Genomic DNA, 19,726 nt, shown 5'->3' on the forward strand with positions numbered 1-19,726 from the left:
GCCCCTGGCTGACGGGCCCAAGGACAAGAGCCAAGGAGAGGCTCCCTGAAGATGCCTAGCCACCTCCTCTCTGCCTTGGGGTCACCTTGGTGCCATCCTTAGTGTTTCCCCAGTGTCGGGGTGGAGTTAGGATGCACACAGCACAGGTGCCTGAGCCGGTTGGTCTGGATTCCCAGGAAGAATTCCAGGTTGGAGAAAAGGGAATCCTCGAGTCCAACTGAGCAGAGACTCGTCTCAGTGAGAGAAAGGTACTCTGTACCCCTGGAAGGGGGACTCAGTTCCCACCAAAGCCTGAGTGGAAAGGCCTAAGCATCCTCCAACCCCCCAAGGCTACAGCGGGGGTGGGGGACGTGAAATGAGATTGCTCCTACTCTGATCTCCCTAATCCCAAACTTAAGGGGCAGCTCACTCATGCCTGGGGCTGTAGAGTAGCTGAGAAAGAAGGGACAGACTTGGGGGTGGCAGGAGTCAGAATATCTGGTAGAGCCAACAGGCCGGGGTTAGCTGGTGGAGCCAGTCTGAGGGCCTGGCTGCTGATGTCACCAGTCTGCAACCTGGGATCCCAGGACCTCCCTGGGCAGGATGAGTTCCAGGACCAGGCCCCTGGGCCAGTTTCATAGGGCTGAGCCTGGCTTGGGCTGCACAGAGCTCGGCAGCAGGAGCCTGTGAGAGCAGAGGTAGGCAGCCTAAGCTTGGGACCAGAAGGTCGGCCAGACAGGGCTGTGGGTGGAAGGGCCTGCCTGCCCCACTGCCCTTGCAGCTTCTTCATCTGGGAGAAGGGGCTCCTCACATGCCCAGTCTGGCAGGAATCAGCCTGGTGCCAGGGGCCATCACACCGGTGGCTCCCACCAAAGCCCAGCCTAAGCCCAGACAGGCCTCACCCCTGCTCCCTCCCCAGCATCTTCTCCCCATTTCCCGCCCAGAGGCCTGGCCTCTTCCTCCGCCCCCTACAGCAGTTTGGCCCCTCCCTCCCACATAAGTCACTTACCAGGCCTGTCCCTGCGGCATCCAGTCCGTGGGTCCTGTCCCATCCATCCTGACCTGTTCCATCTCAGCCCCAGGACTCAGTGCTGCGGTTGCCAACACTGCTGCCAGGTGAGGGGCTCCCACGGGCACTGTGGTGCTGAGTCCAGGCGGCCCACACTATCGGAGGCCATGCCTGGATCCAGCAAGGTGGGGTGTGGGCCGGCTGTGTACCTGTCAGCCCCCGCCAGGCTGTTCCCCAACAGCAAGACTGCTTTCCCTGGGCACAGGCTCCGGGCACCTGCCATGCCCTACCCCTCCTGGCAGCCCCAAGTGGGGTCTTCCCTGACTTGGGAATGCCAAGGACCCCAGGCACCGGGGCCACTTGTCTGTCTTGTGAGGAACCTTGAGTTGGGTTATTTCTGCTAAGAAATGAGTTCTAGAAGCTGTCAGTGTTGTGCATCTCTAGACTGCAGAGCTAGCAGGTGGAGGGACCAGGCCCAGGGATGCTGGAGCACTCTGATGTGTGTGCAGCTGGGTCTTGAGGCTGGGACAAGTGTCCATGCAGGGAACTATGTGGATTTCCTGGGATGGATCGTTGAGTGGGTTTCTTCATTGGGCAGTTTTTCGGATGTGGTTTGGTGGGGGTGAGGGGAGGCTTTTCTCTGCAGCAGGAGAAGCTTCTCTGGGTGAGTCTGAATGGTCTTCGCGGAAGGTCTCTGGTTGTGTCTGGAGAATCTCTGGGCCAAGGTGGGATTGTCTCGGTCATCGGGCTGGGACCGAATCAGCTGTCTGGATGGAGGGTTTCTGGGTCAGCTGGCTGGGGCTACCTGGGTTAAGGAGCCACCCCTGCCTCTTCCTAACAGGCATGATGGATGGGCCACGTTCCGACGTGGGCCGTTGGGGTGGCAATCCCTTGCAGCCCCCTACCACGCCGTCTCCAGAGCCAGAGCCGGAGCCAGAGCCAGACAGACGCTCTCGCAGAGGAGGGGGAGGCCGTTCCTTCTGGGCTCGCTGCTGTGGCTGCTGTTCATGCCGAAATGCGGTGGATGACGACTGGGGACCTGAACCCTCTGACTCCAGGGGTCGAGGGTCCAGCTCTGGCACTCGAAGACCTGTCTCCCGGGGCAGTGGTGTCAATGCAGCTGGAGATGGCACCATCCGAGGTAAGACTGGTCTGTCCTCCTCAGCTGAGAGCTGAAAGGCTTTAATGGGACAGAGACTCAGCCTAGCATTTCTGGGGGGATAGGAGGCTAATGATGACGGCCTGGGCTCCTCATGGGGCTTCACTGACACGGAGCTGTGTCCTTGCAGAGGGCATGCTAGTAGTGAACGGTGTGGACTTGCTGAGCTCGCGCTCAGACCAGAACCGCCGACAGCACCACACGGAGGAGTATGAGTACGACGAGCTGATAGTGCGCCGCGGGCAGCCTTTCCACATGCTCCTCCTCCTGTCCCGGACCTATGAATCCTCTGATCGCATCACCCTTGAGTTACTCATTGGTCAGTGGGGCTTGGATTGGGAAGGGTGAAGGCCCTATGTTTGGTGGGGAGAGGCTGGCATTAGGGTCAGAGAGGTCTTTAGGCTCCTCCCTGCCGCACTCCTCACCCCTGCCAGATAAGGCAGGTGCAAGTGTGTGGGTGTGCCCCTGGAGGTGTGTCTCAGAGAGGGTCTTGGTGTTTCAGTTTTTCCCAAGCCCATCCTCCTCAAGCCTCCTGGGGCATCGGTCTCAGAGTACTCCTCTTCAGGGCCTGCCTCAGTGCCTCCTTCGGCATTGCTGCTCTGTCCTTTCTGCATCTGTTCTCATTCCCCAGGATGTGGCTGGTTCTCTCTTCTATCTCTCTCTCTCCCTCTCTCCTTCCATGTCCCCCATCTCTGCCAATTCTGTCTCTCTCTCTGTCTCTGTCCCTCTGCCCCGTGACCCAAGGCAGGTGCCTGCCTCACCGTGTTGCTTGGTGGAGCTTGATTTCTCAGGCTGGTAATTATGCTGCTGCCTGGGGCAGGTGACTCCGTTTACTCTTTGATTAGGGCCTAACCTTGCCCACCTCACCCTTTAATTTCCCAGGAACCCCTACCACCTCCACCAGGGATGCCCTGGGCTCTGGAAGCTGCAGCCCCAGGGAGCAGGCAGGGTTGGCCTTCAGGATCAGGACTGCCGTTTCATACGGGGCAGGTGGATCTGCCCCTCCAGCCCAGGCACTGTGATAGTCAGGCAGGCAGAAGGTGACAGAAGCCCTCGTCTCTCCTCCCCACCTCAGAGTTCAGTGTCAGGGAAACAGGTTTGGGATGTTGGACTGTGGCCCTGCCCTAACGTGGGCAAGCATTGGGTGGAGACAGAGCTGCTCTGAGAGAGACTGTCAGCGAATAAGGCGATGGCCCAACGTAGGGACACACACAGTGGCTCATACACATTTTGGGTGGGGTTGGGAGAAGTCCCAGGCTCCATCCCCTCTCCTCAGGGAGGCCTTGCCAGCTAATTGCTGATTTCCTACTCTAGGAAACAACCCCGAGGTGGGCAAGGGCACGCACGTGATCATCCCAGTGGGCAAGGGGGGCAGTGGAGGCTGGAAAGCCCAGGTGGTCAAGGCCAGTGGGCAGAATCTGAACCTGAGGGTCCATACTTCCCCCAACGCCATCATCGGCAAGTTTCAGTTTACAGTCCGCACACAATCAGACGCTGGGGAGTTCCAGTTGCCCTTTGACCCCCGCAACGAGATCTACATCCTCTTCAACCCCTGGTGCCCAGGTGAGCAGCTGGGGTCTGGAGCAGAGGGTAGATGGGAGGGAAAGACAGTGAAGGGCTTCCTGCCCTCGGATGCGGCGGGGTGCCTAAGTGCCTGACCCCAGAAGAAGCCAGCCTCCCACTGGGCAGATGAGAGGACTGAGGCCTGGTGCAGAAAGGTGGCCAACCCAGGATCACACAGCCAGCCACACCTCTCCTGGCAAAGGCCCCTGGCTACAGCCAATCTCCTCCACCATCTGTCATCCTCCCCCTGTCCTCCTACAGCAGTCCTGTCAGTCTAGGGGCATCCCCGCATTTTCTTCTGTGGACATGAGTCCTGCAGAACTGGCCAGAAGTAGGTGAGGCCCAGGGAAAGAACTGGAGGGAACCAGTTTTGTGTGTTCTGGGGATATAGAGGACATTGTGTACGTGGACCATGAGGATTGGCGGCAGGAGTATGTACTTAATGAGTCTGGGAGAATTTACTATGGGACCGAAGCACAGATTGGTGAGCGGACCTGGAACTACGGCCAGGTATGGTGTAGCTGGCCAGGGTCACATACACCCAGGGGAGCTGGGGTGGGTGTGGGGGCTGGGGTATTGGAGCGGGGTGCTGGCCTAGGGTTCAGGCTGTCACCTCTGCCCTCCATCCCTCCTTCCAGTTTGACCACGGGGTGCTGGATGCCTGCCTATACATTCTGGACCGGCGAGGGATGCCATATGGCGGCCGTGGAGACCCAGTCAGTGTCTCCCGGGTCATCTCTGCCATGGTGAGCACCCTCACATCTCTGAGTCTTACTGTGTGTTTGCCGGCTGCCTCGCCACACCCCCACCCTCATCCTGCCCTTTCTGGACTCCTCGAGGACCCCCAGCCCTGTCCCTGCCCTTGCAAAGGATACTTCAGGAAGGGGTCTCCCTCCTCCTCTCCCTTGCCTGCCCCCCACCCCACCTTTCCTGGCTCCTGTCCCAGCTCCTGTGGAATGTAGGGCCAAACCCAAAACTTGGCACACCCAGGATTCACATTCCTGTGTCAGAGCCTGGGTGGGAGGGGGGCAGATGGCTGAGGGAAGGGCTGGGTGGAGCTCAGGCTGATGTCTGGATCCTGAGGCATTTAGGGGTAAGGGGTGGTTGCAGGATCGGGGCCAGGCTAAGGACCACATGGTAGGTCCTGAGCCCCTCCTCCACCTCAGCCCCATCTCATCCTGTCCTGGGCAGGTGAACTCCCTGGATGACAATGGAGTCCTGATTGGGAACTGGTCTGGTGATTACTCCCGAGGCACCAACCCATCAGCGTGGGTGGGCAGCGTGGAGATCCTGCTTAGCTACCTACGCACCGGCTATTCCGTCCCCTATGGCCAGTGCTGGGTCTTTGCTGGCGTGACCACTACAGGTAGTGGAGGGACTGGGACAGGAGTGGCCCGGGCCCTACAGGGAGAAGGGAAGAAAGCCAGGCTTACCCAGCCCTGTCCAGCTGTGGCTACAGTGCAGGGTGCAGGTGGGGTGGATAATAGGCTGGCCTTAATTATCATTAATTAGTGTTAACAACAGAGAGAGGCCTAAGGGACAGGAGGGAGAAGGGACAGGCAAGGACTGAGCCAGGCAGGTGGCCTAGCTTCCCCTGACCCCAAGTGCTCTGTAGTCCAAAGGCCTTCTGGCCCCAGTGACCCTGACTCTGGCAGTCTATGCCCAGCTTGGCAATCCTAGTTGCCCTTCTCCCCTGATACTCCTGACACGATGCCTCACTTGCCCCCAACCCATGCCTTGAACCCCAACCTTCACTCCTCCACAGTGCTGCGCTGCCTGGGTCTGGCCACCCGTACTGTCACCAACTTCAACTCCGCCCACGACACAGACACATCCCTTACCATGGACATCTACTTCGACGAGAACATGAAGCCCCTGGAGCACCTGAACCATGATTCTGTCTGGTGAGCTGGGGCGGACTGCCCATCTGTGCTGAAGAACGGTGACCTGAGCTTTGGAGGTGGAGGGCGGGCACGGCTGGGGAGGCTGGGGAAACTGTGGACTCCTGACCCTGGGGCTCAGACCCAGCCCCTCCTCCATGTCCACCCAGGAACTTCCATGTGTGGAACGACTGCTGGATGAAGAGGCCGGATCTGCCCTCGGGCTTTGACGGGTGGCAGGTGGTGGATGCCACGCCCCAGGAGACTAGCAGTGGTAAGCTGGGCCCCCCCACTCCCCACCACACCCCTGCTCATCTCCCCCACCTGAGTACCACAGTCCAGAGTGTCAGTGCTGGGCTGGGCCGGAGAGCCAAGCCCTGTAACCCCATGGCTTCTTAAACGGGTTTATCAGCTGAACCACCATGTGGACATTAGTTTATTTTTACCATTCTATATAACTCTCTATTTGCCTGCATTTTACTTATTTATAATGGTTTATTTTATTTATAATGGTTAATATACAAGGGAGGTTCAAAATTCAAAAGCTGTAAGAGTATTCAGAGAAAGAGAATTCATATTCACTATTCTTACTTGCTTTTTAACTTACATATCTTGGAGATAATTAATTAAAGGACCCTTTTAAAGTCATTTTTATAAGTAATACATGCTTGGAAGGAAAAAAAGTACAGAATTGAACAACACAAAATGTAAAGCTTCCCTATTCTCTCTCAGGAGGTATTTGGGTTTTTTCCAAAAATATTTTTAAAGTAAATTTCTAGGTTCTACCCCAAACCTGATACATTAGACTTTCCAAGGATAGATGCTAACAATGTATATTTTTGAAAGTTCTTCTGGTGATTCTGACGATCAGCCAGATTTGGGACCCACTCCAAAGGGTGGCCAGAGAGATGGAGTGACCTCCTCTGGGGCACAGAGTGGTAGTTCATTGACAGAGCAAGTCCAGTCCTTTTTAAGCACATACTCTCGCTTTCACCGAGTTCCCTCCTGTCTGTTCCATTGCTCACTGTGAGTTATATATACAGTATAGAAAAAAATCAGGGCTTAGATAGGTTCAAAGAAGAAAATAGCCCTTATGACCCTGCCGTAATATATAATTACTGTTAATATAACCCACGGATCTCTCTTCTGTGTCCACATACATGTGTTTCTGCAGAAATTAGAACCACCATACACTCTGTTCTCAAACAAACCCCACCCCTTCCTACTGTGATACTCCAGCCCCAGGCCACCAGGCCTGCCCTGCCAGCCACCTTCTGTCCAGCCTCTCCCTTACCCCAGGTCAGAGAGTCCTCCCTAGCCTACATTCCTCCCCTGGCCTCTTCCCAGTGCCCTCCCTCTCACTCAGATATGTGAACACAACCCCCTGAGCTGTGCAACCCAGTGATGCCTGTGATGCTGAAACAGCCTCGCCCAGACACTGGCGGATCTGAGCTCTGGCCCCCAACTCTGGGAAGTGGTAGGGTGGACATCAGGCAGGGGGCTCGGGGCCAGCCAGACTGGGGCTTGATCCTAGCCTGATCACTTCTCAGATGTATGCCCTTGGGCAAGCACCTCGAACTTTTAGGCTTTGGTGGTTTGGATGTAATTTGGGGTAATACATACCATATAGGGTGATTGGGAGGATTAAATGAGAAATTCTGTATCTGAAGGGACCAGCAGCATGCCGGGAGTGTAGTAGCTACTCAAAAAGTCTTAGCTCCTTTCATTCTCCCTGCACCGCCTGCCTTGTGAGATCCTGGCATGCACTTCGCCTTGCTGTTTCCCCATCTGTAAAGGAGTGTGTAGTGTTATGTGTTGTCTAAGATTCTTTCCTCTTGGATGGTACTCACTTACCACTCTGTCGTCTCCTGCCAGGCCTCCTCCTGTCAGCCTAGCTCTTCTAGACAGCCTCCTGAGTATGATAAGGGCAGACTCTATTTCCCACCAGCTCCCCCCGGGTAGACAGGGCAGCAGGCTGCAGAGCTGAGGGTTATTCCACATGTCTCTGGAATGGTGGTGGCGGTGGTGTCCTCGCTCTCCCAACCAGCAGGCAGGGCCACTGTGGACTCTGCGTTGGTTATGATATGGGGGGTCCCGTCCTCTGGGGGTCACAGATGGTGGACATCCAGTGTCAGCCAGCCATGAAAGAGTATGTTGGGGACTTGGTTATCACGCAGGCTGGTCTGCACATCTGTACCCTGCCCCCGTCCTCCAGCAGAGCAGCCTGGGCTGAGAAAAACAGATTGAGAGTCAAATGGAGCAGCTCTCTCTTTGTTTTCCATACCTGTGTTGCACTGGCTGTCAACTGACCCCCAAGTGTTTGGGTCAGGGCTGATGGTCTTGTTCCAGTGGCCACCAGGCAGTGGGACCAGGCCTGAGTGGGTGGGGCTGGCGCCCTGTGTGGACCTTACCCAGGGTCTGAAGATCCCTCTCCGCCTTCTCAGATCTCTTGCCTCTGTCCCGCCTCACTCTCTAGGCATCTTCTGCTGCGGCCCCTGCTCCGTGGAGTCCATCAAGAATGGCCTGGTCTACATGAAGTACGACACGCCTTTCATTTTTGCTGAGGTGAGGGCTGGGCTCCAGATGCCTTCCTGGGCTTCGGTCATGGGTTCTCTTGTCCCAGCTTCACCGCTGACTGACCAGCTGTGCGACCCTGGGCAAGTCACTCATTATGCAAGTCAGTTTCCTCAGCTGTAAAAGGGGATAATCAAGGCTGTCTTGCTTCCGGTACTCAGGATCAAAAGAGATAATGGGTATGAAACTGCTTCACTAGTCATAAAGTCAGCCAGTGAGCATGAGGGATTACTCTTATTATTGCCAAAGTGCTCTGCGAGGAGGCTCCCAGACCAGCTTCTTCCCTGCACTCTGGCCTCGTCTGGCTCGTCTTGGAAAGTCTCCCCTTGGGCTCTGCCAGGAAGCTCCCACCCTTGGGACCAAGCCCTGTCCCATAGCTCCTGGGATCAGGGAAGGAGGCCGGGAGTCAGGCCACCCTCAGACCCTCTGGCTCACTCATTCCTGCTCACCCCCACCCCCCACAGGTGAATAGTGACAAGGTGTACTGGCAGCGGCAGGACGATGGCAGCTTCAAGATTGTGTATGTGGAGGAGAAGGCCATCGGCACACTCATTGTCACAAAGGCCATCGGCTCCAACATGCGGGAGGACATCACCTACCTCTATAAGCACCCAGAAGGTACCATTCCCCCAACCCAGCCAGCTCTGGGCCCCACAACAAGTGTTCCTGCCAAGTGCTTGGCCACCCAAGTGGGAATTGGAACCTCACCCTTGACCCTCAACCCCCAGGCTCAGACGCAGAGCGGAAGGCAGTAGAGACAGCAGCAGCCCATGGCAGCAAACCCAATGTGTATGCCAACCGGGGCTCAGCGGAGGATGTGGCCATGCAGGTGGAGGCACAGGACGCGGTGATGGGGCAGGATCTGATGGTCTCTGTGATGCTGACCAATCACAGCAGCAGCCGCCGCACAGTGAAACTGCACCTCTACCTCTCAGTCACCTTCTATACTGGTGTCAGTGGGACCATCTTCAAGGAGACGAAGAAGGAAGTGGAGCTGGCACCAGGGGCCTGTAAGTGCTCCTTACCCAGCCCTGCCCCCTGGATGGCTGGGCACCTCAGGGCTGCGGCCATGGAGACCCCAGGAGCAGTGGGGAGTCCCTGGGGGAAGCCGCATGTAGGGAAGCAGGCCTCAGTGACACCATGCCTCTTCTCCACAGCGGACCGTGTGACCATGCCAGTGGCCTACAAGGAATACCGGCCCCATCTTGTGGACCAGGGGGCCATGCTGCTCAATGTCTCAGGCCATGTCAAGGAGAGCGGGCAGGTGCTGGCCAAGCAGCACACCTTCCGTCTGCGCACCCCAGACCTCTCCCTCACGGTGAATGCAGTTTGCTGGGGCATGAGGGGTGGTCAGAGAGTGAAGGCCAGAGGATAAGGACATCAGAGGCAGGCGCTAAGCCAGGAGCAGGCTGGCCTGATGAGCCTTTGTAGGAGAAGGTCAAGGGCAGGCTCTGGGGCCTCAGTTTCCTCATCTGTAGCATGGGATCTTATGTCTCTGGTTCTGTGACAGCCTTTGTTGGGGAATAGGTTGGAGTTTCTTCTCTGACTTCTGGGGAGTCTTCTCTCAGGAGGATAAGTGTGGGGCTTAGGGGGAGGTTTTGCTTCTAAGCAGCTTCCCCTCTCTGGTGCAGTGTACAGTCCCCGTGTGTTTGGCCAGGGTCTCTGATGTGGGGAATGGGCCTCTTTTTCTCTCAGTTACTGGGAGCAGCAGTGGTTGGCCAGGAGTGTGAAGTACAGATTGTCTTCAAGAACCCCCTTCCCGTCACCCTCACCAATGTCGTCTTCCGGCTCGAGGGCTCTGGGTTACAGAGGCCCAAGATCCTCAACGTTGGGTGAGTCTGGCCTCTCCCCCTACTCCTGCTTCCACTCTGGCCTTCCCCACAGGCTGCCCTGGCTCCCAGCTTTGCTTCCTCTCTGTCTGGACAAGTATGTTCTGTCAGGACCCAAACAAGCAGGTTGGGGCCAGCTAGCAGTACCTCCCGACCCAGCTCAGTCCCACCAGCCTTTAGGGAGACCTCCTGGGCACCTGGTACTGTGCTGTGTCCTTGCTGTGTGCCTCACTATCTAATTAGGGAGCAAAAGCCCCACATAGGAATCATTAGTAACTCATTGCTAATATTTGTCCAGCACTGAAGAATTGACCAGGCACTTTAAGGAATATTATCTCCTTTGGATAATATTATCCAAACAATATCCAAAGGAATATTATCTCCTTTGGATAATGTACTCTTTAAAGTACATTAGAAGGCCAGGTGCGGTGGCTCATGCCTGTAATCTCAGCACTTTGGGAGGCCGAGGCAGGCAGATCGCTTGAGGTCAGGAGTTCAAGACCAGCCTGGCCATCAAGGTAAAACCCCATCTCTACTAAAGTAAAAAAATTAGCCATATTTGGTGGCAGGCACCTGTAATCCCAGCTACTTGGGAGGCCGAGGCAGGAGAACTGCTTGGACCTGGGAAGTACAGGTTGCAGTGAGCTGAGATTGTGCCACTACACTCCAGCCTAGGTGACAGAACCAGACTCCATCTCAAAAAAAAAAAAAAAAAGTACATTAAAGGTCATCATATGATTAAAAGCAAAGTTTTGGGCTGGGTGTGGTGGCTCACACTTGTAATCCCAGCACTTTGGCAGGCCAAGGTGAGTGGATCACTTGAGCCCAGGAGTTGGAGACCAGCCTGGGCAACATGGTGAAACCCCGTTTCTACAAAAAAATTTAAAAAAATTAACCAGGTATGGTGGTGTGCACCTGTTGTCCCAGCTACTTGGGAGTCTAAGGTTGGAGGATCACCTGAGCCTGGAGAGGTTGAGCCTGAAGTGAGTCATGTTTGTGCCACTGCACTCCAGCCTGGGTGACAGAGTGAGACCCCGTGTCTCTGTCTCTCTCTCTCTCTCTCACACACACACACACACACACACAGACACACACACAAGCAAAGTTTTGGAACCCTAACGGTATAGATTCAGGTCCCAGCTCTAGCACTTACTGGCTATATGCCCTTGGACAAGCGACTTCTCTCCTTCAAGCCTCAGTGTTCTCATCCGTAAAGCAGGGATAGCAATAGCCCCTGGACCTAGGGTTGTTTAGTGCACTGCTTGGCACAAAGTTAGTGCTCCATTGGTAGTTGTTATTTTTATTATTGCCATTATCACCCCCACTTACAGATGGGGAAGCTAGCGGTCATGTCTCACATGGTCTCACAGCTCGTAGGGGGCAAACTCTGCTCTTCCCACTGTGGTGCATACCATGCGCAGGCTCTCAAACTCATTGTTTGTTTTGTGTCATGAGGGCCAAGTAGCACTTCCAGAGGAGAGAACTCCATCCCTCAGGCCCTTACCCAGCCCGTCTGGGCCTGATCCCGGGCTGGGCAAGCCCCTGGGTGCGGTGAGGGCACACACATGCTGTGTTCCTGGGCCTGCGGCTGTCGTCTTTGATACAGACTCACACATGCTGCCCTGTCCCTCCCTAGGAAAAGCACGGAGGGAAAGGAGAGCAGGCCAGAGCCTGGCCTTCTAGATCAGCCTTCTGGGACAGGGGAAGGCTTCATCTTCAGACAGTGAGCTCTTGAGAAAGAACAATGGCTTGGGGTGGGGACACTGAGGGGAGGAGGCAGAGGACCCCCTGCCCACCTGCCCACCCCTCCCTCACACACAGCAGCTCTCCTGATGGTGGCCACCACCTTCACCATTAGGCCAAAGCTGGGAAGGCAGCTATGTTGATCTTTGCCCCAGTCTGGGCCCCGGGAATGCTATGATGTGTCACAAAGGAGGGCTTTCCTCATGTCACCCTACCAGGGACTCTGGCAGCTCGGTGAACAGAGCCTGAACCCCCCGGATAGCCTGCTCTGCTAGTCTTGCCCAGCAGGCATCTTTTACCCACACCCCCACCATGGTGGGGGAGGTTCCTCATCCTAAGGGATCCGCAGAGCTAGACTTGCCTCAGCAGCCCCACCAGGCCTTTGCCTCTTGGCCCTGCCTGGAAGTAAGGAAAGGGCCACTGTGCTGAGTGTTGGGGGACCTGTTCCCTGTCTTTAGCTGTAGGGTTTATGTGTGTCTCCCTACAGTAAAAGACAGGGTTGGATGACGGTTTCTTAAGGCAGATCCTCCCTGGACAGTCTGTGGCTCCTTAGCTGCTGTGAGCCCAGACCAGAGCCTCTAGTACAATTGGGAGCCTCCAGGGGGACATCTCTGAGCTGTTGGTTCAGATACATAAGATTCCAAGATGGGTGTACTTTGCCTCTCATTTGCACATCAAAGGCTGTGGCATGGAACCCCATTATAGTATAAGGTGTGCCACCCCAGTGTGGTGACTGGCCACTTAATAAACATTCCAGAACTCACTCCTCCAGATGGCTGTTGTCACCACCAAAAGCAGTCACCAGGGAGGCTGGAAGTCTGTTCCAAACCCTTCCTGGAAATTTCCCTCAGAGTCTGAATCATATTCTCTAGAATGTCCTCAGAGTGGTCAATCTGCCTTCTTAGGGATAGATTTGACTTTGCAGAGAAATCCGAAGTCATCAAGGGCTAAGACTAATTAATAAGATAAGTGAACAAGTGGGTAACTGCCCTTTTCCATCAGAACCGAGACATGCTGTGGAAGGAAGGACAGGCTGACCATTGCGTCACTGAGCACACGCGTGTGTGTATGGTTTAAATAGCTCTGAAGAAGAGTCCAGGAGGAGTTTTAAAAATGTTTCAAGCCCAGGCAATATGATTGAACAAGTACACAATTGGATAATGCTCATTTCGATGTCTAAGTTCTGGTGTCCTTGTTGGGGAGTTGGTTTCATGACCCACACTCAGTTCCAGGAACATCCCAGCTTTAGCAGATGGCTTGTACTCAGCTTCAACTCACAAAAGAGGTGTCTTAAAGTCCCCACCTCACAATGAGACCAATGGAGGGAGAGATCTTGACATTTCCACCTAGAAAACAGTTTCTCCTGAAAATAATCAGTTATTGCAATGTAAAGGTTACTTTCTGAAATATTACAGTTCAATTATGGTATAGAGTAAATAGACTTCCGAGGGCTGGTCTGAGCTTGAACAACCTTGAATCTTGTATCTATGAAAAAGTTAGCAAAAATTAAGAATGCAAATTTGTAAGCAGTCAGGACATAGCCTAGCCATTAAGTTATAGACTTAATTTATAGACTTCCTATCATACTACGTTCTATTATATATCCCTGCCTCCCTCCTTCAGGGAGCTCAGAAGCACCTTCAAGATAATCAGATCCCACTCCTCCTTTTACATTCACTTCCATTTTATGACCCAGAAAGTGAGGAACAGAGAAGTTAAATAGCTTCCCCTAAGCCTCACAGCTAACAAGTGGTAGAAAAGGGAGTAGAGTGGTCCAGGGAAACCCCTCAGAACCAGGCCCCAAGCCAAATGCTTTGCCCTGAAAATAACTCATCCTTGGGGTTAGGGATGTTGGCTCATTCTCTTAGAGGACAATAGTAACTGCACAGGTTCTATGTCTGGAGAGGGTCCCCAACGGCAGGCTTGGGTTGAATAGGGCACCAGAGGTAAGGTTTAGGCAAAGGCAAGAAGGACAAATTCCCACAGGCACGAGCAAATGCAGTATAAATGCAGTCATGTTCAGTGTATAAAATGAAACGTGCAGATTGCTGGAGGAGCTCAGAGAAGGGTGAGTTTCCTTTTCCTAGAGGTAGGAGGTGCTCAGGGGAGCTGTCACTGAGGAAGTGGTGTGCCAGGCCTTGGAGGAAAAGTAGGCCTTCACAATGACACCCAGGGTGGGGAGGCAGAGCTGGGTGCTCATGCCACACAAGGCAAAGACTGCAAAGCATGACTGTGGAGGTGAGTCTGGGGAAGAAGGCATTCGGTAGGGCTGCTCAGCAGGAGGAATGATGGGGGATGATGAGGCTGTGCAAGTAGCAGGGGCTGAGTCAGAGTGAGCCTGTGTGTCAAGTTAGAGAGCCAGGATCTTGTGCTACAAGCACCAAAGGAGCACTAAATCCTTGAAGGATTCAGTTCACCTCTGAGTGGTTAGCAGAACAGAATACAAAAGTGGGATGGGAGACAAGGAGTCCCATTAGAGGACTAGTGAAATCATGATTCCCAGGGGAGGTCTGGAAATCAATTTTTCAGAGGCCCATGTGGAAAGGAGAAAATGAAGACACTGGTTGTGTGTGTGTGTGTGTGCGTGTGTGTGTTTGCCCACCCGCCTCTCTCTCTCTGTCTCTCACACACACACATACAGAGAGAGACACAAGGGTTTATGTCCATTTAAAGATGTCTGTTGTCTGTTCCTGGGAAGGATTTTCCTTTTTTTTTTTCGAAGATAACATCCTTCTAATGTTTTGGTGTGTGAAAATGCTCTTTTTTCTTTGGAATGATGATCATAGCAGAGAGTGATTACTTTTCTTCAACCTATGCTCTTGTCAAAACTGAAAGTATTTGGAAATATTGTGTTGGGCCCCCAAAGTCTCATTTTGAAGTTTTCTTGGTTTTGGAAACCCCAGGTGAGATGAGGATGTTCTGTCTGGGGCAGGAGCAGTGGTGATGGAGGGGATGGCATGAGAGGCCTCTGCAGTGGCATCAGCAGTCTTTGTCCAGGTGGATGTGGGAGCAGACAGGGAGGAGTCCCAGACGATGGGGAGAGTTCCAGCACAGGCAGCTGGTGGGTGGCTGCTGAGCTGGCTATGCAGAGGCGCCCTGGGGCTCCTGGTCTTGGGTGTGGAAATTTCAGGTAAGCCTGGAATTGTCTGAATGGGTCCACCTCCTGCTTCTTCCTCCTGACTGCCCTGGATCAGCTCTTACTCCCCACTCCGCCCCCATTTACTCCAGGCCCATGACCTTGTCTCTGCCCACAGGGACATTGGAGGTAATGAAACAGTGACACTGCGCCAGACATTTGTGCCTGTGCGACCAGGCCCCCGCCAGCTCATTGCCAGCTTGGACAGCCCGCAGCTCTCCCAGGTGCACGGTGTCATCCAGGTGGATGTGGCCCCAGCCCCTGGGGACAGGGGCTTCTTCTCAGACGCTGGAGGTGACAGTCACTTGGGAGAGACCATCCCTATGGCATCTCGAGGTGGAGCTTAGCCCTGTGCCAGGAGCAATGGGACTGGAGTCAGATGAGCAAGGACACTGCCCCAAGATGGGGGCACACTACAGAGCAGCTCCCCAGAAGCTCAGGTGGGGAGTCCAGGGCTCCCGGAGAGGGAGTCAGTCTTCACTTGCACTGGGGGCACAGATGCTAATAAACTGTTTTTTAATGAAGCTGCTGCTCTGTCCATCTTTCAGTCCATGCCACACCAAGACAGATGGAGCCATGGTTTGTCCCAGGGCTGCACATGGCCTTTCTGTATCATCCACTGATAGGGGCTGGTGTCCCTCACCAGAGAGAGGAAACCACAAGGGAAGTTGAGGCTCAGAGAGACAGAGTCGATACTCTTTGTATAACTCTCTTCTACCTGGAAATTTTCCTGTGGGTGAGTTTTGGAGGATTTTGGCTTTGGTTTGAATGAAACTGTTCCCTTACCTCAGGATTTTTCAAGTGTAGTCTCTAGACCACTTCTATTACAATCACTGAAGTGTTTATTAATAATCCAGATAGATGGGCCCTACCATAGCCTTCATGTGTCAGAATCCCTGTGGCAGAGGCCCAGAACAAACTCACCAAGAGTTTGACTCCTGTGCACACTAAAGATCAAGAACAACGCCCTTTCATTTTTCTTCTCAGCTGTTCTTTTTTCTGCATTCCCACTGCCTGCATTCTTCTTGGGCTAGCAGTAGCCATGAGATCATGTACCTGATATTCTGGTCCTGAACGCCTGTCTTCTTGAACCTTTAAGTTTAGAAGGCTTTCAAGACAAAGGGCTCATGGGACAGGAAAAAGAGAGCTAAAATTGAGCTGTTCCTACTAGCTGTAAACACATGAACAAGGTGCACACCTTGAGGCATCAGTAGTGTAACATGCACAAGAAGAAACAAGCCCTTCCCTTAAGGTGCTCCTGTCCAGTGGGGGTGACAGACATGCAAACATTCTAAATACAGTAAATGCATATGTCACACTTACCAGGAGCCAGGCTCCAAGCACTTTATATTTATGAATTCATTTAATCCTTACAACAACCTTATGAGATAGGTTCTGCATGGTAGTAGAGGGATGTTCAGGATGCTGAGGGGCCCAGAGAACTGTGATTCTGCCTGGGCTGATACAGAAAGGCTTCATGAAGGTGATTACCAGATGACCCATGAAAGATGAGAAAAAGTCAAGTCCAAGAGGCAAAGGACAGGGGAATCACCCAACACATGTAAAGCACAGACATGTGAGACAACACAGTATGGAAAATGCAGACAGCTGGATGAGGACTGCCATATGGGTGCACGATGAGTACAAACTGGCAAGGGATGTGCCTGAAGAGGTAAGCTTGGGCCAGTTCATTAAAAATCCTTTTGCCATATTTAGGAGTTTGGACTTTCTTCTGAAAGTAAGGGGGAGCTTTCAATTAGGGATGATATGATCAGTTTTGTATTTCACATGATTCATGATGAAAGCAACATAGAAAAGAAATTAGAGGGGTTGGGCTGGAGGTAGGAAGACTAGAGTCCTCTTGGGATGAGAGATAGGAGAACCTGAATTAGGGTAGAAGCAGTACAAATGAAAAAAAAAGGGGGTGGGTTTGAACGTTGTATAGGAAATAGAACTGATTAGACTTGGTAATAGATTCAATTTGGAGAGGAGGGAGGGCAGAGATAAGGGTGGTGGCCTGTGTTTCTGACTCATGGGTGCCATGAAGAGAGGTGCCATGCACAGAAATTCGAAGCCCAGGAGGAAGACCATATTATAAAAGGGAAGATAGACCAGGCATGGTGGCTCACGCCTATAATCCCAGCACTTTGGGAGGCCAAGGCGGGTGGATCACAAGGTCAGGAGTTCGAGAGCAGCCTGGCCAATATGGTGAAACCCAGTCTGTACTAAAAACACACACACAAAAAAAAAAATAGCCAGGCATGGTGGCACATGCCTGTAATCCCAGCTACTCGAGAGGCTGAGACAGGAGAATTGCTTGAACCCGGGAGGTGGAGGTTGCACTCCAGCCTGGGTGACAGAGTGAGACTCCGTCTAAAAAAAAAATGAAGATAATGACCTCTGGTTTTTAGTCTGGCCTGTAACAAGCTTGGGAGTCCTCACTCCTGTCTTCACAAAGAAAAATGCTGAACAAACTGAAAGTCAACAACTCTTGTTGGATCTATCAGAGAATTGAGGGCACAGGGCAAACTGCTGCCCCTAAAACTGGAGAGACAAAAAGGCAGATACAGAGAATCACAACTTAACAGCAGAAGCCCAGAAACAGAAACAGAAACAGAAACTTCTGGGGAGCCAGTACCAGGGTAGGAAAACTTAAAGTGTAATTGATTTATAGCTGGAGGCTTAGGGTGGACAAATTTGAGAGCTAAAAAATCTATAGTGGCCAGGCATGGTGGCTCATGCCTGTAATCCCAGCACTTTGTGAGGCTGAGGCACGCAGATCACTGAGCTCAAGGGTTCGAGACCAGCTTGGGCAACATGGCAAAACCCCATCTCTACAAAAAAGACAAAAAGTAGCCGGGTGTGGTTGCACATGCCTGTAATGCCAGCTACTCAGGAGGCTGAGGTGGATCACCTGCGTCTGGGGATGTTGAGGCTGCAGTAAGCTGAGATCATGAAATGACACTGCCCTCCAGCCTGGGCGACAGAGTGAGACTGTCTCAAAAAACAAAACAAAACAAAATCTAGAGGTCTCATTCTTAGGGGGGACCCTACCCTTTTTTTGGTGTTTTTTATTTTTTGTTTCTTGTTTTTGTTTTGCCCAGGCTGGAATGCAGTGGTGCAATCACAGCTTACTGCAGCTTCCAACTCCTGGGCTCAAGCAATCCTCCTGCCTCAGCCCAACTAGCTAGGACTACAGGTGTGTACCACCATGCCTGGCTTTTTTTTTTTTTCTTTTGAGATGGAGTCTCGCTCTGTCACCAGGCTGGAGTGCAGTGGTGCAATCTCAGCTCACTGCAACCTCCGCCTCCCAGGTTCAAGTGATTCTCCCGCCTCAGCCTCCTGAGTAGCTGGGATTACAGGCACGCACCACCAGGCCCAGCTAATTTTTGTATTTTTAGTAGAGACGGGGTTTCACCATGTTGGCCAGGATGGTCTTGATCTCTTGACCTTGTGATCCACCCACCTCAGCCTCCCGAACTGCTGGGATTACAGGTGTGAGCCACTGCGCCCGGTCACCTGGCTAACTTTTAGGTTGTTTTTTTTTTTTTTTTTTGTAGAGACAAGTTCTCACTATGTTACCCAGACTGGTCTTGAACTCCTAGCCTCAAGCAATCCTAGGTGTGAGCCATGGCACATGGCCACAAGTTTTACCAGGATCCCACAGTGAAAACTGGAGAACCCCCTGCTCCCCCACCTCCCGCCCCATGATTCTGGCAGAGGGGAAAAGGAAGTAGTCATTTTGAAATATATCCATTTCATTCTGTTCTCACTCTGTTGCCCAGGCTGGAGTGCAATTCATTGCAACCAGGCTGGATTACAGCTCACTGCAACCTCAACCTCCTGGGCTCAGGCAATCCTCCTACGTCAGCCTCCTGAGTAACTGGGGCTACAGGTGTGCACATCTATGCCTGGCTAGTTTTTCAATTTTTTTTTTGTAGAGACGGGGGTCTCGCCATTTTGCCCAGGCTGGTCTCAAACTCCTGGGCTCAAGCGATCCACCTGCCTCGGACTCCCAAGAAGTCAGCTACACAGAGATAGCAGCTGAAAATGAATAATTCAGCTGGGCACGGTGGCTCACGCCTGTAATCCTAGCACTTTGGGAGGCCAAGGCAGGTGGATCGCTTGAGGTCAGGAGTTTGAGACCAGCCTGGGCAACATGGCAAAACCCCATCTCTACTAAAACAAAAATTAGCCGGGCGTGGTGGTGTACGACCTGTAGTCCCACCTACTTGGAGGCTGAGGCACCAGAATTGCTTGAACTTGGGAGGCACAGGTTGCAGTGAGCTGATATTGAGCCACTGCACTCCAGCCTGAGCAACAAAGCGAGACATTGTCTCAAAAAACAAACAAACAAACAAACCCACTGTAACAGAAATGACGAATGTCTGTGATGGGCTCATCAATAGACTGGACATGGCCAAAGAACATGGTGCGCTTGAAGAAATGTCAACAGAAATTTCCAAAGCTGAAATACAATGAGAAAAAAAATGAAAAAGAACACAATATCCAAGAATTGTAGGACAATTATAGAAAGTGTAGCATACACATAATCAGAATGGCAGAGAAGAAAATAAAAGAACAGAAGAAATGTGGCAATAATGACTGAGAATTTCCCGCAAATTAATGATAGACACAAAACACAGATCCAGGAAGCTCCGAGAACAGCAAGCAGGATAAATACCAAAAACAAAAAATGAAGATAGACCAGGCTGGGCAACACAGAGAGACCCCTTCTCTACAAAACACATTTTTCTTTCTTTTTTTTTTTTGTAGAGTCAGGGTCTCACTGTGTTGCCCAGGCTGGTCTCAAACTCCTGGCCTCAAGTGATCCTCCCACTTCAGCCTCCCAAA

The 19,726-nt window shown here is 52.7% G+C and overlaps 1 protein-coding gene across 1 annotated transcript; it reads left to right on the forward strand.

Moving 5' to 3' along the window:
- The first annotated feature begins 1,831 nt into the window (after positions 1-1,831).
- TGM1 (transglutaminase 1) lies at positions 1,832-15,396 on the forward strand. The gene is made up of 14 exons (XM_030803626.1): positions 1,832-2,129; positions 2,278-2,466; positions 3,462-3,710; positions 4,102-4,220; positions 4,349-4,456; positions 4,902-5,076; positions 5,476-5,614; positions 5,761-5,864; positions 8,067-8,155; positions 8,629-8,782; positions 8,893-9,174; positions 9,322-9,482; positions 9,860-9,996; positions 14,991-15,396. The coding sequence occupies exons 1-14, from the start codon at positions 1,832-1,834 to the stop codon at positions 15,217-15,219; spliced, it is 2,433 nt and encodes an 810-aa protein (XP_030659486.1). The 3' UTR covers positions 15,220-15,396.
- Positions 15,397-19,726: the final 4,330 nt, after the last annotated feature.

Source organism: Nomascus leucogenys, chromosome 22a (genome assembly GCF_006542625.1).
Source record: "Nomascus leucogenys isolate Asia chromosome 22a, Asia_NLE_v1, whole genome shotgun sequence".
Lineage (NCBI taxonomy): Eukaryota > Metazoa > Chordata > Mammalia > Primates > Hylobatidae > Nomascus > Nomascus leucogenys.